The 22717-nt window shown below is 42.8% G+C and overlaps 1 protein-coding gene across 2 annotated transcripts in view; it reads right to left on the minus strand.

The window, feature by feature from the left end:
* The window catches only part of HMGCLL1 (3-hydroxymethyl-3-methylglutaryl-CoA lyase like 1), a 229495-nt gene extending 209842 nt beyond the window's left edge, over positions 1-19653 (minus strand). For both annotated transcript variants that reach the window (XM_044291495.1, XM_044291494.1), the window contains exons 1-3: positions 19619-19653; positions 18909-19050; positions 4244-4321 (exon numbers count right to left, since the gene is read on the minus strand). In XM_044291495.1, coding sequence (XP_044147430.1) covers positions 4244-4321; positions 18909-19004 — 174 coding nt within the window. In that variant the 5' untranslated portion in view covers positions 19005-19050; positions 19619-19653. The remainder of the gene's footprint in view (positions 1-4243; positions 4322-18908; positions 19051-19618) is intronic.
* Positions 19654-22717: the final 3064 nt, after the last annotated feature.

The raw sequence follows: 22717 nt of genomic DNA on the forward strand, positions 1-22717 counted from the left end.
CCCCGGAGAATCCAGTGCTGTTCTCCCCTTCACTGCACGCCCAGGGAGGCATCTGCTAAACCGTGAGAAACCAATGAACTGTATGTACATTCCGGCCCACCATGAACCTCACGTGTTCTACCCCTGCGGACTGGCACGTTGCACAAGGAGGCATTATAACTACTGGGGGCACTACAAGAGGACATTATAAATACTGAGGACACTGCAGAGGGTCACTTTAACTACTGGGGGCAATACATAATTCACATTCACCACACAGTAAGTGGGCCTATCTGTTTTAAAATTCCAGGGCTCAATTTCAGTGGCATTTCATTTCTACTACTAGGTTTTATTAGTTCCTTTTTCAATAGGAACACTTAGTAATCAGTTTATGCATGCATTGTTCAGAAGAAAGGATGAATAACTCTACATGCTCGGTCATTGACCAATCAATGCTGAAAATATGTAGACTGCAATCATAGCATGCAGTTGTCAATTTCTTCACCCATTCCTAGCGAAAAAAAGGAGGCATAGCACAGCTTAGCATTATAAAAAGTATGTTCCAGCATTATTATTAGTATAAAAAGGAAAAGTATTTAAATAAGATCCAGCAGAGAACAGCCTGCCAGAGCGCTCTGTATCCGGCATTGCCCACCGTTTCCATTAACTATAATATGCTGACAATCGGCTGCACAAAAACCTCTGCATGCTGAGTGGATAAATATTTTATATTTTTGTTAGAAAAGATTCAGTAAAAACTGTATTTTATACATTTACTGTATATCTTTGCTTTTTACACCTCCTATTAATTGCTATTGGTACATGAAGGAGGTGTTATCAGTGATTGACAGCATTGCGTGCATAACTCTGCATACAGAGATAGCTGTCAACAGGATCAGTCCTAGGGTTGTGCAACCTGTGCAACCACACAGAGCACACTACACTGGGCTCCTGAAGGGGGCACGAAAGTGTTCCCTTTTCAAGGCACCTGGTCACGGAACGATTTACCCATTTTTCTGGCTTCCCTGCACTCAATTGTATCTGTATTCACAGGATGCATATATAGTTAAATACCATGGTTTATGCTCCCTGCTTCACCATAAACTGGCCTACCTGTGCAGGCACGATGCAGTGGCACATTCTGCCTGCCAAGCTGTATAGATGGAGCGCACAAGCTAGGAATCAGCCTGTTTACTCTCCAGCTCAGCAGGCGTGATGTGGAGAGCATGGGATGTTCTTCACTCATAGGGGAAAAGAGACTGGTAGGTAAGTATTAGATTTTTTTTTTTTTCGTAACACTAAGCTGGCAGAACTACTGGATGGGGCTACTAAGAGGGCAGCACTACTTGACTGGTGGCTCCAAGAGGGCAGAACTACTATATGAGGGCACTGGAAGGCTGCTGTACTGGATTGGGGAAATCAATGGGGTAGAACAAAATGGATGGGGGACCAATGGGGCAGAACTACTGAATAGGGACACTAAGGGGCAGCACTACTGGACTGGGGGCACTAAGAGGGCAGCTCTACTGGATTAGGGGCACTAAGGGGGCAGAACTACTGGGTGCAGGCACTAAGCTGGTGGCACTACTGGATGGGGGTACTAAGAGGGCAGCACTACTTGACTGGTGGCTCTAAGGGGGCAGAACTACTAGATGAGGGCACTAAGAAAGCAGCACTACTGGATTCTGGCCACTAAAAGGGCAGCACTACTGGATTGGGGGCAATAAGAGGGCAGGTTACTGGATGGGGGTATTAAGGGGGCAGAACTACTGGATTGGAGGCACTGAGAGGGCAGCATTACTGGATTGGGGTCATTAAGAGGGCAGCACTACTGGATTAGGGGCAATAAGGGGGCAACACTACTGGATGCAGGCACTAAGAGGGCAAAACTACTGCATGGGAGCAGCACTACTAGATAGGGTATTAAGTAGGCAGCACTACTGGATCAGGGCATTAAGGGAGCAAAACTGCAGGATGAGGGCTCTAAGGGAGCAGAAATACTGGATGGGGGTACTAAGAGGGAAGCACTACTGGATGGCAGCCCTAAGGGCCAGCACTACTGGATGGAGGCACTAAGCAGGCATTACTATTGGATGGGGGCACTAAGCAGGCAGCACTAGCTGATGGGGTCACTAAGGGGGCAGAAATAATGGATGGAGGTAATAAAAGGCAGCACCACTGGATGGGGGCACTAAGCGGTCCTCACTACTGGATGGGGGCACTAAGCAGGCAGGATGGGGGCAGACTTTTACCGTGTAGGGACACTAAGGAGACATGTTACTCTTTGAGGACACTTAAGTCACATATCTACTGTGTGTGGGCACTAGGCACTAAATAAAGAGGTCACAGATCCTGACATTCTATAAAGGGAGCACAGATTCTAGCACTATATATGGGGGAACAGAACCTGCCAATGTATCCAGTGGGCACAACACATATGGCACTATATGCAGGGGGCACAGGGCATGAGGCTATAAATACATGGACCACAGAGTGTGTGGCACTATATAAGGAGGCACTACCGTTATGAGCACTGTGTGTGGTGCTTTATTTTCAGGGGACATAGTATGTGACATTACTATGTTTAGGGGCACAGTGTGTGCTGATTTTTTATTCAGGGTACAGCATGCAACACTAAGATGAGTTTGTGTAGAGAGAAAAAGGAGGGAGAAGGAGGCAGCGCCTCATGTGTGGTGCTGTTTCATTTAGATAAAATAGTTGCACTTACCAACTTTTGTTGTGAGGAGTCACAACAACTATATTTGGCTTGGCTGATATTACCTGATCAGCGTCCGGGGTGCCTGTGCTGCTGCCTGGGTTCCTACCGTGCCATGAATGGGGACATCGAGAAGAAAAAGGAAGAAAAAGAAAAAGTGGAACCTCTGTATCTGCGCTGTTAGCGGGAGTCAGATACCAGGTGAGTATTGGTACAAATAGTTAATAATTTTTATTTTCAGTCAACGCATTTCAAGAGCGGAGTGCCCCCTTCATTAGGACAATAATCAGATGACATTCACATACAGCGGTATTTGAAACCAGTTTTGGCGCGTAGGTCGGGGGTGGAAGAAAAAAGAGTGGAGAGAGGAGAGAAGAGAGGAGAGAGGGCTCTTTTCTCTTCCACCCCCTGGCCTGCGCGCCAAAAATGGTTTTAAATACCGCTGTATGTGAATGTCATCTGATTATTGTCCTGATGAAGGGGGCACTCCGCTCTTGAAACGCGTTGACTGAAAATAAAAATTATTAACTATTTGTACCAATACTCACCTGGTATCTGACTCCCGCTGACAGCGCAGATACAGAAAAGCTCTTGAAAAGCGACTGAAAATAAAAAATATTAACTTTTTGTACCAATACTCGCCTGGTATCAGACTCCTGCTGACAGCGCCGATACAGAGGTTACACTTTTTCTTTTTTATTCCTGCACGGAACTAAGATGAGTTTGTGTTAGTATTTAAGTTGCCGATGTGTTGGTAAAGTGAGAAGCTGAAGACATCGAGGTGGCAAACTCTGCAGAGAGTCATGGCAGGGAAAAATCATCACAGTGTCTGAACTGGATGGAAAGAAAAGGAAAGAGAAGAGATCCAGAAAAGACGTCACCTGTAACTAAATGCAAATGTTTATTCTGCCACGTACTGTATCTGATTAGCGGTGTAGTCACTTGCATGGTCTACAGAGTGATGATGGGTGGTAGCATTATCTTTTCTGAAACTAACACTCCCAGCATACTTTTACACCTTTTCAAGTCATACTGGGACCTGTAGTTTCACACTTTTTATACTTACATAGCAAGGCCTAACTTGAATGTGCCAATGTTATCTGTATTGAGCTGTTTGTAATCTGGTGCTGGATATATACATTGTATTGGTATTGGAGCTGTATTTATTTAATGAGCTTGGTTCTGGTGTTTTATATATGTGCCGTACTTTGTTCTGGTGCTGCACTTATGTAATAAGCTTGGTATGCCACCACTACTGTGCATGCACGGCATACTCTGCATTTATTGCTATGGAACTTCTGCAAAGACAAGATGTACTGTAAATGGACAAAATACAGATTTTACGGGATCTTTTCCCATAAAAATTAATATATATATATATATATATATATATATATATATATATATTAATTTGCTTGGCTTCTCCTGCTCTCTAACATGGTGCTTTTAGATTACATTGTGAGGACAGGTCCTCTTTAAATCCATAACCATACAATATTGATGCACAGAACAAATATGAAAATGTTCGAGGGAGTTCCTATATGTTACCTTTTCATTTTGTAAACCATCTCTTGGTCCAACTTCTACTACTTTCACATAGTTTGGAAGACCACGTGCACTTGGCTCCTAGCAAAATATAAAAATTAATGCAATTAAACTGAATAATCATAATGAATTTTGGAAGGGGTTGGCCACTTTCTGGTTACTGTTGATTAATATGTTTGTATGATTATATTGTGTTTACTAATATAGCCTTTGTTAAAATTCTGCACCATTTTCTATATTGTATAAGTTATGCCCCTTGCTTACCAAGTCTTTTGTCCTGTCCATAAGATGGCTGCTGATGGAGGGTCATTTGATCAAGAAAACCACCTTCATGTGATGTCTCCTCCATTTAAATACAAACCGGATTCCCAAAAAGTTGGGACACTAAACAAATTGTGAATGAAAACTGAATGCAATGATGTAGAGATGGCAAATGTGAATATTTTATTTGTAATAGAACGTAGATGACAGATCAAACGTTTAATCCGAGTAAATGTATCATTTTTAAGGAAAAATACGTTGATTCAAATTTTCACGGTGTCAACAAATCCCAGAAAAGTTGGGACAAGTAGCAATAAGAGGCTGGAAAAAGTAAATTTGAGCATAACGAAGAGCTGGAAGACCAATTAACACTAATTAGGTCAATTGGCAACATGATTGGGTATAAAAAGAGCTTCTCAGAGTGGCAGTGCCTCTCAGAAGCCAAGATGGGTAGAGGATCACCAATTCCCACAATGTTGCGCAGAAAGATAGTGGAGCAATATCAGAAAGGTGTTACCCAGAGCGAAAAATTGCAAAGACTTTGCATCTATCATCATCAACTGTGCATAACATCATCCGAAGATTCAGAGAATCTGGAACAATCTCTGTGCGTAAGGGTTAAGGCCGTAAAACCATACTGGATGCCCGTAAATCTCCAGGCCCATAAACGACACTGCACCACAAACAGGAATGCTACTGTAAAGGAAATCACAGAATGGGCTCAGGAATACTTCCAGAAACCATTGTCAGTGAACACAATCCACCGTGCCATCCGCCGTTGCTAGCTGAAACTCTACAGTGCAAAGAAGAAGCCATTTCTAAGTAAGATCCACAAGCTCAGGCGTTTTCACTGGGCCAGGGATCATTTAAAATGGAGTGTGGCAAAATGGAAGACTGTTCTGTGGTCAGACGAGTCACGATTCGAAGTTCTTTTGGGAAATCTCGGACGCCATGTCATCCGGACCAAAGAGGACAAGGACAACCCAAGTTGTTATCAACGCTCAGTTCAGAAGCCTGCATCTCTGATGGTATGGGGTTGCATGAGTGCGTGTGGCATGGGCAGCTTGCATGTCTGGAAAGGAACCATCAATGCAGAAAAATATATTGAGGTTCTAGAACAACTTATGCTCCCATCCAGACGTCATCTCTTTCAGGGAAGACCCTGCATTTTTCAACAAGATAATGCCAGACCACATTCTGCATCAATCACAACATCATGGCTGCGTAGGAGAAGGATCCCGGTACTGAAATGGCCAGTCTGCAGTCCAGATCTTTCACCTATAGAGAACATTTGGCACATCATAAAGAGGAAGGTGCAACAAAGAACAGTTAGAGGCCTGTATTAGACAAGAATGGGAGAGCATTCCTATTTCTAAACTTGAGAAACTGGTCTCCTCGGTCCCCAGACGTCTGTTGAGTGTTGTAAGAAGAAGGGGAGATGCCACACAGTGGTGAAAATGGCCTTGTCCCAACTTTTTGGGGATTTGTTGACACCATGAAATTCTGATTCAACATATTTTTCCCTTAAAATGGTACATTTTCTCAGTTTAAACTTTTGTTCCGTGATTTATGTTCTATTCTGAATAAAATATTAGAAGTTGGCACCTCCACATCATTGCATTCAGTTTTTATTCACGACTTGTATAGTGTCCCAACTTTTTTGGAATCCGGTTTGTACACTGCATCTGCAAACTGCACTTGTTGGGAGTTTGGTACAGGTGTAGCGTGTTGGAATGCAGGAGACATCACATGAGGTGATTTGTCTGGTTATATGAACCTCCATTAGCAGCCATCTTGTGGACAGGTCCTCTGTGTGGACAGCACCAAAGACTTGGCAAACAAGGGTGCATACCTTATAAAATATAGAAAATGGTGCAGAATTTCAACAAAAGCTATATTAACAATTGATATAAAGTCAGCTTACAAACAGATTAGTCAAAAGTAGCCAGAAAGTTGCCAACCCCTTTAAGAAACTTTATGTGATGTTATGAAACATGAATGACGTGTCAATAAGAGATACATCACGGATTACGTCAGCGGTTAGCTGAAGAATCAGGTGACCATGCCCATGCCAGGGAGGAAGAAAACAAACAAGAAAATGTAGAAAATGTAGAAGCAGGAGCTGGACACATAAGGGGTATTTTTGTACTGCCACACATAAGAGGGCCTTCTTTTGTCCTGGAACACATTATAAGGGGCATTTTAGTACTGGCACACTTTTTAAGGGGTATTTTTGTACCAGCACTCATTATAAGAGGGTATTTATTGTACTGGAAGACAATTATAATGGGGTATTTTTTTTGTATTGGCACACATAATAAAGGGTTATTTGTGTAATGACACACATTATAAGGTGGTATTTATTGCACTGGCACACATTAGGGGTCATTTTTTCTGTCATACTAGAAGAGGGTTTATTACTCCTGGGAGGCATTATGGTGGGCTTTGTTACTGCTGTGGTTCTATGGGGAGCATGATTACTAGAATTATTCTTGGGGGCACTATGTGTATGTGTAATGACCGGCAACACGCACAGGGAGGAAAACAGGGAAAGCCCTGCCCAAGGGAGAGGGAAAGGTGGTGACCCCTAACTCACCTTGCAGCTGGCACCTGCCTGCCCTGACGTCCCTAGACGGGTTCCTCACCCGTGCGGCGATCACGTGCCTAAACCCTGGCTTTCCCTCAAATGAGCCCTAGATAATGAACGGGCCGGTGGGATCGCTAGTCCTCACCACTGCACTAAGAGGGAAACACCAGGGAGAGGACAGACAAACACAGACAAACACAAACACCCAGGTGGACGGCAACAATTGTCCACAAAGGTCCAACAGGGATCCGGAGGGTAGCGTTCTAAGGCAACACTCAGAGAACGCAGCAACACAGCTCCAGTGGGTCAGAATAGATGTCCAGGCAGGAAGCTCTATATCTGGCAACCAGAGAAGTGTGAGAGGGGAATATAAGGAGGATTGGGAGTGCTGGACAAGGAACAGCTGAGAGAAGGAGCTACGGATCCCTGAGTGAGCCAAAAGGGTTTGTAAAGCAAACCCAGAAAGCTACAATAAGGAAACTTCCCTATCTGACATAGAGCGTGCAGCCAACCGCTGCGACCTCCTGACCCCGGGTACAACGGAGTCAGGCATGGCTCTTGACACCCTCGTGACAGTACCCCCCTCTCTACGAGGGGCCTCCGGACACTCAGGACCAGGTCTCTCAGGATGAGAGGCATGAAAAATCCGGACTAGCCTGTCGGCGTTTACCTCAGACGCAGGAACCCACATTCTTTCCTCGGGACCGTAACCTCTCCAGTGCACCAGATATTGGAGAGAGCGGCGGACCCGACGAGAATTAACAATTTTGGATATCTGAAATTCCAAACTACCATCCACGACAACAGGAGGGGGTGGCAGCGGTGACGGTTCTAGAGGTGGAACATATTTTTTGAGTAACGACTTATGAAAGACATTATGGATTTTAAAAGTCTGAGGTAACTCCAGGCGAAAAGCCACGGGGTTGATGATGGCTACAATCTTGTAAGGACCAATAAACCTAGGACCCAGTTTCCAAGAGGGAACCTTCAACTTGATATTCCTAGTAGACAACCACACATAGTCATTCACTCCTAGGTCCGGACCTGGCGACCGTCTCTTATCAGCCATGCATTTGTATTTACCTCCCATATTTTTCAAGTTAGCTTGCACCTTCTGCCATACTGATGAAAGAGATGACGAAAACCGTTCCTCTTCGGGAACCCCAGAAGACCCCCCCTCTTTGAAAGTACAGAATTGGGGATGAAAACCATATGCACCAAGAAAAGGTGACTTGCCAGTGGATTCCTGACGGCGATTATTTATGGCAAACTCAGCTAACGGTAAATATGACGACCACAACTCTTGGTTTTCAGACACAAAACATCTTAGATATGTCTCCAGGTTTTGGTTGGTACGCTCAGTCTGTCCATTCGACTGAGGATGGAAAGCTGAGGAAAAGGACAAGTGAACCCCCAAACGGGAACAAAAAGCTTTCCAAAATTTAGAAATAAACTGGGTTCCCCGATCCGAAACAACATCGGAGGGGACCCCGTGAAGCTTCACGATCTCACTGACGAATACCTGAGCAAGAGTTTTAGCATTAGGTAGTGCGGGTAACGCAATAAAGTGTGCCATTTTGCTAAACCTGTCCACTACTACCAAAATCACTGTTTTACCCGCAGACAAAGGTAAGTCAGTGATAAAATCCATAGACAGATGTGTCCATGGTCTATTGGGAATGACGAGTGGTAATAGAGACCCTGCAGGACGTGTATGTGAAACTTTTGCGCGCGCACAGGTAGAACAAGAGGACACAAAATCCATTACATCCTGACGCAACCTTGGCCACCAAAAATGACGAGACAATAGCTCTAAGGTTGCTTTACTACCCGGGTGCCCAGCAAGTGCCGAATTATGATGTTCCTTTAATAATTCGAGACGTAGGTTCAACGGTACAAACAATTTCTCTGAGGGGCAAGAGACCGGGGCGTCCCCCTGGGCCTCTAACACCTTCCCCTCCAAAGCAGAGTGTACCGCAGAAACAACCACTCCTCTTTGTAGAATGGGTACCGGATCACTCACATTACCCCCTCCAGGGAAACAACGAGATAGTGCATCAGCCTTGGTATTCTTTACCCCAGGACGATAGGTAATCACAAAGTTAAACCTGGTAAAAAATAGCGACCACCTAGCCTGTCTAGGGGTGAGACGCTTAGCTGATTCGAGGTACAGCAGATTTTTGTGGTCCGTAAACACAGTGACGGGGTGGACTGCCCCCTCTAAAAAGTGACGCCACTCCTCAAACGCAAGTTTAATAGCTAACAGTTCCCTATTGCCAATATCATAGTTCTGTTCTGCTGCAGATAGTTTTTTAGAAAAGAAAGCACAAGGACGCCATTTGCCAGGAGACGGACCCTGAGACAGCACAGCCCCCACTCCCACCTCTGATGCATCGACTTCAACAATAAATGGCTGAGAGACATCAGGTTGGACTAGTACAGGTGCTGAGGTAAACCTCTCTTTTAGAGAGGAAAAAGCAACTTTAGCGGCGTCAGACCATTTAGAAAAATCAGTCCCCTTCCTAGTCATGTCAGTAAGGGGTTTTACGATCACCGAATAATTTTTAATGAATTTCCTATAGAAATTCGCGAAGCCCAAGAACCGTTGTAGTGCTTTGAGGTTCTCAGGAAGATCCCAATCCAAAATTGCCTGGACCTTCCTAGGATCCATACGGAAACCTGACGCAGATAAATAATAACCTAGGAATTGTATTTCCTGAACGGCGAAGACACATTTTTCAATCTTAGCATATAATTCATTCGTCCGTAGGACCTGTAGTACTTGTCTGACATGCTCCTCATGTGTTCTCAGATCAGACGAATAAATTAAAATATCATCTAGGTATATTACCACAAACCTGCCGATTAGATGACTAAAAATGTCATTAACGAAATGTTGAAAGACGGCAGGAGCATTGGTCAGGCCGAAAGGCATAACTAGATTTTCATAATGCCCCTCAGGGGTGTTAAAAGCTGTTTTCCACTCATCCCCCTCTTTAATACGAATCAGATTGTAGGCCCCCCTAAGATCGAGTTTGGAGAACCACCTAGCACCCGCAATCTGGTTAAACAGGTCAGGAATGAGAGGAAGAGGGTATGGGTCTCGGATGGTTATCCGATTTAATTCACGAAAATCTAGGCAAGGACGCAGGCCCCCATCTTTCTTTTTAACAAAGAAAAACCCTGCAGCCACGGGTGAAGAAGAGGGTCTGATGTGTCCCTTAGCCAAACTCTCGGAGATATAATCCTTCATGGCTTGTCTCTCTGGACCTGAAAGATTATATAACCTGGTCTTGGGTAATTTTGCGCCGGGAATAAGGTTAACCGGGCAATCATAAGGACGATGAGGTGGTAACTTCTGACAACCCTTTTCAGAAAAAACGTCCTCAAAGTCCGAAACAAATGTAGGTAGGGTAGTTATGGAGGCGACTAAGCAATTGCTATTTAAGCAATTTTCTCTGCACGGCTCACTCCACTCCAATATCTCCCTGGCCTGCCAATCCACCACTGGATTGTGCGCTACCAACCAGGGAAGGCCCAGCACCACCGGAGTGGGAAGCCCCTCCAGAACATAACATGAGAGCATCTCGTTATGGTGGTCCCCTACCCGAAGGTGTAAATTATGAACGATGTGGGTGAGGTTTCTCTGAGACAGAGGAGCAGAATCTATAGCAAATATGGGAATAGGTCTCTGTAACGTACAGAGAGACAAACCCATAGTGCGGGCAAAATGGGCATCTATCAAATTTACCCCTGCTCCACTGTCTAGAAAGAAAGAAACAGTCTCTGTCTTATCACCAAAAACAATAACCGCTGGCAACACAAATTGCGATGTACGTATGGAGGAAACGTATACCCCCCGGCTGACATCCTCCACACAGCCTGGGGTTAGTAGTTTTCCGACGGTTTTTTTTGTTTCTGAGGAAAGAAGGACAGACGTTAATGAAATGACCCCTCTCCCCACAAAAAAAACAACCCCCACGCCTACGGCGAACCTCAGGAGGACGGACCTGACGAGTAGTTCCTCCTAGCTGCATAGGCTCGTCTAAGTCCGTACAGACTAACTGCTGCTTGGGAGGGGTTACCAATGGCTCCGGTTTTTTCAACCTGTCCCTAAGGCGTCTATCTATACGGATAGAAAGGGACATAACTGCATCAAGGGAAAAGGGGGTCTCATACAATGCAAGCGCATCCTTAACCCTTTCGGATAACCCAGAGCAGAACTGACTCCTGAGAGCCGGGTCGTTCCATTGGGTATCCGTAGCCCACCTACGGAAGTCAGAGCAATACTCCTCTACCGGCCGCTCTCCTTGTAGGAGTCTCCGTAATTTTGATTCAGCCAGTGCGACTCGGTCAGGGTCGTCATATATGAGACCCAAGGCCCCGAAAAACTCATCCACTGACCGAAGAGCCTGGGAATCAGTAGGTAAAGAGAACGCCCAGGACTGCGGGTCCCCCTGCAGCAGGGAAATAACAACACCCACCCGCTGTTCTTCATTACCAGAGGAGTAAGGACGCAGTTTAAAGTATAGTTTACAGGCCTCACGGAACGTCAAAAACTTGTCCCTTCCCCCAGAAAATCTGTCAGGGAGAGGGACCTTGGGTTCCGCAACAACCTGGTTACCAGTAGCAACCGCTGGGCTTGCGGTCTGTTGTAATTGCTGCTGTTGCTGGAGGACCGACGCCTTCAATCCTGCCACCTCCAAAGACAGGCCATGAAATTGTTCGGACAGAGCAGCAATTTGATCCATACTGGATTCTAAGTAGGTAAAAAAATTTTTTTTTTTTTTTTTTTTTTTTTTTTACCTACACAAAAATAAGGGCCAGATATAATGTAATGACCGGCAACACGCACAGGGAGGAAAACAGGGAAAGCCCTGCCCAAGGGAGAGGGAAAGGTGGTGACCCCTAACTCACCTTGCAGCTGGCACCTGCCTGCCCTGACGTCCCTAGACGGGTTCCTCACCCGTGCGGCGATCACGTGCCTAAACCCTGGCTTTCCCTCAAATGAGCCCTAGATAATGAACGGGCCGGTGGGATCGCTAGTCCTCACCACTGCACTAAGAGGGAAACACCAGGGAGAGGACAGACAAACACAGACAAACACAAACACCCAGGTGGACGGCAACAATTGTCCACAAAGGTCCAACAGGGATCCGGAGGGTAGCGTTCTAAGGCAACACTCAGAGAACGCAGCAACACAGCTCCAGTGGGTCAGAATAGATGTCCAGGCAGGAGGCTCTATATCTGGCAACCAGAGAAGTGTGAGAGGGGAATATAAGGAGGATTGGGAGTGCTGGACAAGGAACAGCTGAGAGAAGGAGCTACGGATCCCTGAGTGAGCCAAAAGGGTTTGTAAAGCAAACCCAGAAAGCTACAATAAGGAAACTTCCCTATCTGACATAGAGCGTGCAGCCAACCGCTGCGACCTCCTGACCCCGGGTACAACGGAGTCAGGCATGGCTCTTGACACCCTCGTGACAGTATGGTACTATTCATTTCAGGGCACTATTTGCTGGGTACATTTATTTTTTAGGGCACTGTGTGCCAATACTTATTGAAGAGGCACTGTCTGTGTGGTAATGGTATTTTCAGGGGGATTATCTGTTCCTGCAGTATAGTATTGGGGAGCGCAGTGAGCAAAATATTGAGGGTGGTAGGATGGTGTATTAAGAAGGTGGGAGGATGATAGAAAAATAGTAGTGTCTGTATGTCAACCTATTCAGAAACAAGAGATGGCTGAAGGAAATCATCATGACGGTCTGGTCTGAATGGAGAAGATGAGGAAAGACAATATCTACATCAGAGGAGACATTACTGGATGTAAGAGGTATGTGGTTCTGTATTACCCTATCATTGTAGTATAGTTTTCCAAGTATGTTCTTAACAGTAGGGCTGGAAGGAAGGGATTAGGATGAGAATTCAGCATGTGGGGGGAACAGTTTAAATCTTCATCTCAGACAACAGAAAGACTAGGTACACCCCTGCACAGGAGCCAGCGTGGAGGACCTGAGTTTAATATGATCCTTTCAGTTCGGGATGCAGGATGCCAGCAACTGTTAAAAGCAATGCATTCCCAGACAAACCCTTTTAAGGTTGGCCATAAACTTTAGACAGGTGTTAGACTAAGAGCTATCCCTCCAGCCACCCCTCCATACATAAACACACTAGCACATATGTACTGAATGTGGAGAGGGAACAAGCCGCTACCAGTGGTTTATCTCCCTGAACAGCAGAAAGGACTCACAGGTTGAAATCCAATAGTAGGTTTTTCTCTTCTCTGACATCTGTTGTGGAGAAAGGGGACTCAGGACCACCCCATACAGATTAGATGGTCAGCTGGTTCATATTAATCTAAAGTGTATGTCCATGGGTAGTTCAAGTTATGAAAAAAAAATCCCCCAAGGCAGGAATTGTCATAAAATAATAAAATAATTTATCCCTCCAACATTTTGAGCATTGCCACTTTGATCCTCCCCAGCAGTCATGTGCTGTATACTGCTGAGGCCAGTTATTGGCTGCAGTGGCATCCAGGATATACAGTATATGGTAATGCTGCAACCAAGATGATGACAACTTGACTGCAGTGTAGGGGATGATCATAAATATGCAGCTGGAAGGGTCAGTCAGAGGGTGAAATTAGTAAGTACATTTTATTTTATGACAAGTACTGCCTTTAAGAATAAACTTTTTTTATTTTTTTATTAATGGATTAATGGATGTCATTACTGAGAAGTGGTATTAATCAGTGATGGCCAGTTTGCATTGTTTGCCCGCGAACACATGCGGGCTACCATCTTTTCTCACAAGTCCGGCGAGGCACAGGTAAGCCCTTATCTGTGCCGGGAGGCGGTCTAAAATCAAATGCGGGAGCAGCCAGTTCCGAGAACAGCCCGATGAAGGCCCCCAGCGGCTGTTCTGGGAACTGCCTGCTCCCGGTGACCGCAATTGATTTCAGACCGACTCGCGCACAGGCACAGGTAAGGACTTACCTGTACCTCGCCAGACTTGTGAGAAAATATGGCAGCCCGCATGTGTTAGCGGGCGAACAATGCGAACTGGCCATCACTGGTAATAATCAGTGATGACAAAAACTGTGTGGCCCCATTTCAGCTGTGGCAAAAGTACGACTACCAAGATGTACACTTGCTTGGCTGAATGGAGCATGCTGGGAGTCGTAGTTTCACCACAGCTGGAGTGCCGGAGGTTAGCCATCACTGGTCTATAGTATGGTAAATTAAGGAGAAGAGATTTTTTTAATTAGTAGAAATAATGGACGATATAAATAAAAACAATAATGACAAATATTTTTTATGTACTTTTCTCATACAAAGGATTCAATTCGCAGGGACGTTTGTGGAGTAGGGGAGTCAGTGGCTGCCATATAGGCTCATCCCCGACACCCACTATACTCAATTACACAGAAAGCCAATTTACCTTGGTATACTTTTGGAGTGTGGAAGGAAACCACAGTAGAAAACCCATGCAAATACAGAGAGAACACCAAACTTCATGCAACTGTTGCCTTTTTCGAATTTTAACCCAGGACCCCAATGCTGGAAGGCAACAATGTTTAACCCCTTAAGGCCTCGGCCCTATTTCACCTTCTGGACCTGGCCATTTTTTGCAAATCTGACCACTTTAAGTGCTGATAACTTTAAAACGCTTTGACTTATCCAGGCCATTCTGAGAGTGTATTTTCATCACATATTGTACTTCATGACACTGGTAAAATGAAGTAAAAAATAATCATTTTTATTTTTTTAAAAATACCAAATTTACCTAAATTTTTTAAAAAATTTCAAATTTCCAAGTTTCAATTTCTCTACTTCTATAATACATAGTAATACCTCCAAAAATAGTTATTACTTTACATTCCCCGTATGTCTACTTCATGTTTGCATTTTTTGGGGATGTTACAAGGCTTAGAAGTTTAGAAGCAAATCTTAAAATTTTTCAGAAATTTTCAAAAACCCAAGTACAGGTCTGAAGTCACTTTGCGAGGCTTGCATAATAGAAACCACCAAAAAATGACCCCATTCTCTAAACTACACCCCTCAAGGTATTCAAAACTGATTTTACAAACTATGTTAACCATTTAGGTGTTCCACAAGAATTAATGGAAAATAGAGATACAATTTAAAAATTTCACTTTTTTGGCAGATTTTAAAAAATAAATTCCAGTTACAAAGCAAGGGTTAACAGCCAAACCAAACTCAATATTTATGGCAAAGATTCTGTCGTTTACAGAAACACCCCATATGTGGTCGTAAACTACTGTACGGGCACACGGCATGGTGCAGAAGGAAAGGAATGCCATACGGTTTTTGAGAGGCAGATTTTGCTGTACCGTTGTTTTTGACATCATGTCCCATTTGAAGCCCCCCTCATGCAACCCTGGAGTAGAAACTCCATAAAAGTTACCCCATCTAAGAAACTACACCCCTCAAGGTATTTAAAACAGATTTTTCCAAACGTTGTTAACCCTTTAGGTGTTCCACAAGAGTTATTGGCAAATAGAGATGAAATTTATGAATTTAAATTTTTGGGTAAATTTTCCATTTGAATCAATTTTTCCCAGTAACAAAGCAAGGGTTAACAGCCAAACAAAACTCAATATTTATGGCCCCGATTCTTTAGTTTACAGAAACACCCCATATGTAGTCGTAAACAGCTGTACGGGCACACGGCAGGGCACAGAAGAAAAGGAATGCCATACGGTTTCTGGAAGGCAGATTTTGCTGGACTGTTTTTTTTGACACCATGTCCCATTTGAAGCCCCCCTGATGCACCCCTAGAGTAGAAACTCCAAAAAAGTGGCCCCATTTTAGAAACTACAGAATAGGGTGGCAGTATTGTTAGTACTAGTTTAGCTTACATATGATTTTTGATTGTTCTATATTACACTTTTTGTGAGGCAAGATAACAAGAAATAGCTGTTTTGGCACTGTTTTTATTTGTTGTTATTTACAACATTCATTTAACAGGTTAGATCATGTGATATTTTTATAGACCAGGTTGTCACAGATGCGGCAATACCTAATATGTATACTTTTTTTTATTTAGTAAGTTTTACACAATGATTTCATTTTTGAAGCAAAAAAAAATCATGTTTTAGTGTTTCCATAGTCTGAGAGCCATAATTTTTTTTTAGTTTTTGGGCGATTACCTTGGGTAGGGTATTATTGGCTCTATGTTGGGGTGCATGTGACTTTTTGATAGCTTTTTTGATAGCTTGCTATTACACTTTTTGCGATGTAAGGTGACAAAAATGGTTTATTTAGCACAGTTTTTATTTAAATTTTTTTACGGTGTTCATCTGAGGGGTTAGGTCATGTGATATTTTTATAGAGCCGGTCGATACGGATGCGGCGATACCTAATATGTATACTTTTTATTTATTTATGTAAGTTTTACACAATAATATCATAAAAAAAAAAAAAATCATGTTTTAGTGTTTCCATAGTCTGAGAGCCATAATTTTTTTTGTTTTTGGGCGATTACCTTGGGTAGGGTATGATTTTTGCGGGATGAGATGACGGTTTGGTTGGCACTATTTTGGGGTGCATATGACTTTTTGATTGCTTGCTATTACACTTTTTGTGATGTAAGGTGACAAAAAATGGTTTATTTAGCACAGTTTTAATTTTTATTTTTTACGGTGTTCATCTGAAGGGTTAGGTCATGTGATATTTTTATAGAGCCGGTCGATACGAACGTGGAAATACCAAATATGTGTACTTTTTTTAAATTTATGTAAGTTTTACACAATAACACCTTTTTTAAAACAAAAAAAAAATGATGTTTTAGTGTCTCCATATTCTGAGCCATATTTTTATTTTATTTTTGGGGCGATTGTCTCAGGTAGGGGCTCATTTTTTGCGGGATGAGGTGACAGTTAGATTGGTACTATTTTGGTGGGCAAACGCCTTTTTATCGCTTGCTGTTGTACTTTTTGTGATGCAAGGTGACCACAGTTTTTATTTTTTATGGTGTTCATCTGAGGGGTTAGGTCATGTGATATTTTTATAGAGCCGGTCGATACGGACGCGGTGATACCTAATATGTATACTTTTTTTCCCCCTATTTTTTACCAATTTCTTTTAACTTTACAGTATTTGGGGAAAATGATGTTTTTTTGGGGGGGAAAACTTTATTTTTTCAACTTTTTTTTCACTTTATTTTTTGTCCCACTTTGGGACTTGAACTTTTGGGGGTCTAATCCTTTACAATGCATTAGAAATACTTCTGTATTGGAATGCATTGGCTGTATGAGTAATACAGTGTGTATTACTCATATAGCTTCCGGCCTGTGAGATCCAGGGGGCTGGATCTCACAGGCTCTTCACCAGAACCGGAACCGGTTAACCCCTTCCCAACCAGCACTATACATGTAGTGCAGAAGGATGCAGGGAACAGCTGATTGGTGTCAGTGAGACCATCACTGATCAGATACTAATAACCTATTCTAAGGATAAGTCATAAATATCAGGAGCCTGAAAAACCCATTTAACCACTGAGCCAAAAAAGGTTGCTACATGTGTGCAACCATTATGAGTAGAAATAGAATAAATAACTGCAACGGGCAGCCTTCCCCCATGGCCCTCTATATATAAAAAGAAATGTGTCCTAGGTATAGGAATGCCGAGTGTTATAGTGGGGCCTAAAATGTCTCTTATTGCATGTCACAGTGCTCCTACCTGGATACCGCTGGACCCCAGGCTTTGGCTCCAAAGCAATAAATAGGGGGAGTAATTGAGGGATAAAAGATAAACTGGAGCCCAGACTTTGAGATGAAGTTCAATGGCAGCTTTACTTTGCATAAACGTTCTTCAAAACGGTTTACAGCCTTTGTTTTGGTTCCAGCAGGCTTTGGCATGAAACTGGCAGGCAAACTCAACTCTGCTATCTCTGTTTCTCTCTGAGTCTGCTGTACTGACAGGCTGGCTTTTTAACTCAGCTTCTTCTGTATGCTGCACTTCTTCTCTGTAAATTTACTCTATGTTATGCAAGGGAACTTTCCTCCTGGCTCCTGAGGCTTAAAGCTTTGGCCTCGCCAGCAGAGCTTAAGGTGCTCTGGCTGGTGTGGGCACGTCCATCAGAGACGTGTCGATGCACTACCATTCCCCTAGCAGGGGGTAAGCTTGACTGACTCCAGCTAGTCCCCACCCTTTCTTTAGGAAGTAGGGCTAGCCCACTTCCATACAGAGGGGAGTTAGAATGGAATGGAACGTTCCATTCTACCTAAGTACAGCTCTGCTGTGTTTGCTGTTACCTGCTGGTGAACCAGGCACATTACATGAACATAACAGTTGCAAACAGATTAGGAATGCATAGTGTGGAGGACCTGGACAAAATACATAAATTACATTGGTGTTAGCCCAATAAAGATAGTAGCAGGGTGCAGGAGTGGTAACACCACTCTGGGGTGTTACATAACCACTAGGGGGAGCAATTGTTGTTTGGCAGAGTGTTGGGATTGGAGACTGAGGTGGGGACAATCAAATCAAATTGAAATCATATTATGGCAAAAATACACCTGCTGATGTATGACGTTGAATAAATGGGTACACCATTCATAGCGTAAGTTCACGTCATGGTTAAATAACATTATTTTGCAGCAATTTTGTGAACTTCCCCAAAAGTTCCCACAAACTTCCCCACACTCATTCCTTTCAATAAATGCCTTCTCAGAAAAACTCAATTTTTCATTCACATTGATAGAATTAACAGATGTACATACACGTACAAAATCACCTACAGAAACGCAGATACATAAGTACAAACAGTACATGAACAAACACTAAATCTGTTCTCTACCTGTTCAGAGGTTGTCACATCTCCAAGCCAGATCTGATCTTTTAGAAGGTGTTGGTAACTGAGACAATGCTTGACTGCAGTTGGGACGTTACCCATCAGCAACAATGTATAGTCATGCAGGCAGGTTTTAATTAGCAAATGACTGAAATAAATTAGAATAGAAAATTGAGTTATATAATTGCTCTTGGTTATATGTGAGAAAATCAACCTACAGATTATGACAGAACATATTACCTGCTGCAATCTGCTTCACAGCTAAGAAATCATTTATTCCTAGGAGGATGTATACAAACCAGAATAATACTGTATAACATTCTGATAATTTTCAATACCTGTAATGTGGAAATCTAATTCTCAGCACTGGTGATTACACCAATACCGCCTGAAGAATGTGTAGGTTTCTGCCCTGTAATGCCTCACACTAATTAGTATGCCATCACTGCATCACTTTCCAGCTCAGCTTCCCCTGATCTGCTCCATCTGGACCCTAAGAATTCAATATATTTTTTTTGTTCTATAAGATTTCCAAGAAAACCTCTCTTGTAAAAAAAAAAAAAAAGAACCAATAAAATGATTATTTCCTGCCTTATCTTTCTGTAATGTGCTCATTCCTTCAGCTCTCTGAAGGCATACACAACACATTATAGTAAATTGAATTTTCTATGATAATGAATTGCAGAGATCACCTTTGTATTTGCTTTTATTCTTACCCATAATATACAGATCTGTAATCTGCTGTGTACGTTTTACTCCATCAGGTTGCCTGCACAGATTTCCTGACTGTATCACAGTTCTGCAATAGGCATGCTCAGCTAGAGATGCTATCACATCCGTCTTAAAGGGGCAAGGTATACACAGCTACTTAAAAGGGAAATGCCACAGTATCTTCAGCTTTCTATAAAAAGGCAGACAAGTGTTTTGTTTTCAGAAACTAACACGTTTTAGAATGAGACTAGATATTGAAAGGAATAGCACCAAATATTAATGTAAAAAACAAAGATAACTGTGCCTCGTTAGATTAAAAATTGTAAACTTATATATTGTATAAAGGTACACATGACAGCAGATTTATTTGCACATCTAATAGTAGTGGATTTATATGATTATCTCAAAACAGGCTTTTTCCAATTTGTATATTTATCTATATGCATGTTGTTTTCTTTTTTTCAGGATCACATACATGCAATAAATGTCAGCTGGATACAGGTCCTACCTAAGGGATCTACACTTATTGTAAGAACAGAGGTCCAAACGGCGGCTGGCTGCCACATTCAGTCTGTGATTGAAAACAGAGGTAGTCAGGATTATGGAAATAGCTGAGCTTCTTGTGCTACTCTGCATTGTGCACTGTTTCTCTAATGACAGTTGCCTCCTTCAGCAGGATAATGGGCTAAGAGTTGTTTTGGCTGAACAAGGGGGACCTACAGAATATTAAGTAGGCGGTTTAATGTTATGGATAATGGGTCCAAGTCCTTTCCCAGGCATCAATCAAGAGTGAATCTTATGCACAAACTAGTACATTGCAACTTTATCAAAAAGACTAAACAATGTATTTCATCCAGTGGTTGAGTTTTTTTATTATTATTATTTTTTGTGACATAGTGTGGAGGTGGCAGCAGCATCAGGAGACCACAGCTGAAGATGGTGAGTGTAAGAAGGAGCACTTGGCATCAGATGTGTGGCATCAGGTGGGTGGCAGCATCAGAATAGTAGCTGAGGCAGGTAGGCAGAAGAAACCTGACCTCCCGGTAAGACTGTGTCAGTTCCTTTTCAAAAAGCAATTGCATTCTGTTTAATATACAGCGGGATACCACTGTTTGCATCGAATGAGTGGGAAGCCGCTCCATATGCTATCAACTCCTACCTGTGCTTAAAATCGAGAAGTATTTGATATATTGTCGAGACACTGGGAAGAACTTGGTCCTGTTGTTCTATTGCGAACTTTGATTATCGAGCTTTACTATAGAATTTTTCCATCGATTATTTATACCATCGAACATTGGGTATCATTGACCATTTCATCTGGCCGATTATTTTTCTGCAAATATTTCAAACCATCAGAGGCTTGGCAGATTGCTGGTTTTAGATATTAATATTGTCAATTGGGACCTACATTTTTTAACGTGATTACAGAAAAGCTGCCACCCTCTTCTCCCAGTGATAATGAAGCCCCTTCGTCACCCATCTCCCAAGTGCGATCAGTAACATCATCATCATCAAGTACTGTCTGCACATCAATGATGTCCTCCTCAACCGTCTCTGGGTCAGGAGCCTGACCGCTCACAACACCAGCTCCCATTCCACTCTCCTCATCACTACTTGCCCACCTAGTGGAGGAAGCAGTGGATGTCTCCTCCACATATTGGCTTGCTAGTAGCTGCTGTCTTCTAGTAGTTCGTTCTCACTGTATAGTAGAGCTGAGCCCACAGCATACAATATTTCTCTGGCTGAGGGAACAGAAAAGGACAGAGGCAGGTTGTGGACAGGTGAGGGCACAGGGCCTGCTCCTGGGCCATGCCAACTAAGGGTTGTGTCTGGCAAACCCACTGACTCTTGGCTGGGGGTGTCTGATGTCACTTGCAACGAAGTCGAAGATCGAGTCAACCATTCAAGAACCGCTGGTTTGCTGGACACGACCGCTAGCTGACACTGGGAGCTCAGGCCTCTCGAAGTGACCCCTGCTGCCACAGCCCTTTACTCTGCTGCGACCATTTAGGCCTCTGCCTCTACCCTGTGTAGGGCATGGCACTTCTCTGTCTGACATACTGTTAGATCAAATTACTAAAAAAAAGAACACCCCAAAAAATACTGTAATTTTCTCACTTCACCACACAACAGCTAATAAGCCCTTGTTTCCACTAATACAGGCCAAAGAAGGCTTTAGAACATATAACTGCACCGCTCAACAACAAATAATATATATATTTTTGCCACTAATAAACGCCAAAAAGAGCTTTAGAACATATGACTGCACCACTGAATGGCAAATAGGCCCTTATTTTTTTCCACTTATACACATCACAATATGCTTTAGATCATATAACTACACCACTGAAGGCAAATAATATATATTTTATTGCCACTAATACATGCCAAAAAGGGTTTTAGAACATATAGCTGTACCGCTAAATGACAAATATATATTTGTCCCTCTAATAAATGCCAAAAAGGGCAATAGAAAATATAACTGCACCGCTGAACAGCAAATATATATTATCTTGCTATTAATACTTGTCAAAAAGGGCTTAAGAACATATTACTGCACCGCTGAACGGCAAATATATATATTTTTTGCCACTAATACAAGCCAAAAAGATCTTAAGAACATATCACTGCCCTGCTGAACGGCAAATAGTATATATTTTTGTGTCACTAATAAACGCCAAAAAGGGCTTTAGAACATATTACTGCACAGCTAAACGACAAATAAAATATATTTTTCTGCTAATAATACACTCCAAAAATGGCTTTAACCGATATAACTGCACTGCTGAAAGGCAAATATATATTTTTTGCCACTAATACACGCCAAAAAGAACTGTAATTTTCTCACTTCACAACACAACAGCAAATACTTTTTTTGTGCCACTAATACATGCCAAAAAGGGCTTTAGAATATATATCTGCACCTGCGCTGAATGGAATATAATATTTATTATTTGAGCTGAACGACAAATAGGCCCTTATTTTTTTCCGCTTATACACTCTACAAAAGGCTTTAGAACATCTAACTGCACCGCTGAACGGCAAATAATATATATTTTTTGCCACTAATACACGCCACAACAGGCTTTAGAATGTATAACTAC

The sequence above is a fragment of the Bufo gargarizans genome, chromosome 4 (genome assembly GCF_014858855.1).
Source record: "Bufo gargarizans isolate SCDJY-AF-19 chromosome 4, ASM1485885v1, whole genome shotgun sequence".
Taxonomy (NCBI): domain Eukaryota; kingdom Metazoa; phylum Chordata; class Amphibia; order Anura; family Bufonidae; genus Bufo; species Bufo gargarizans.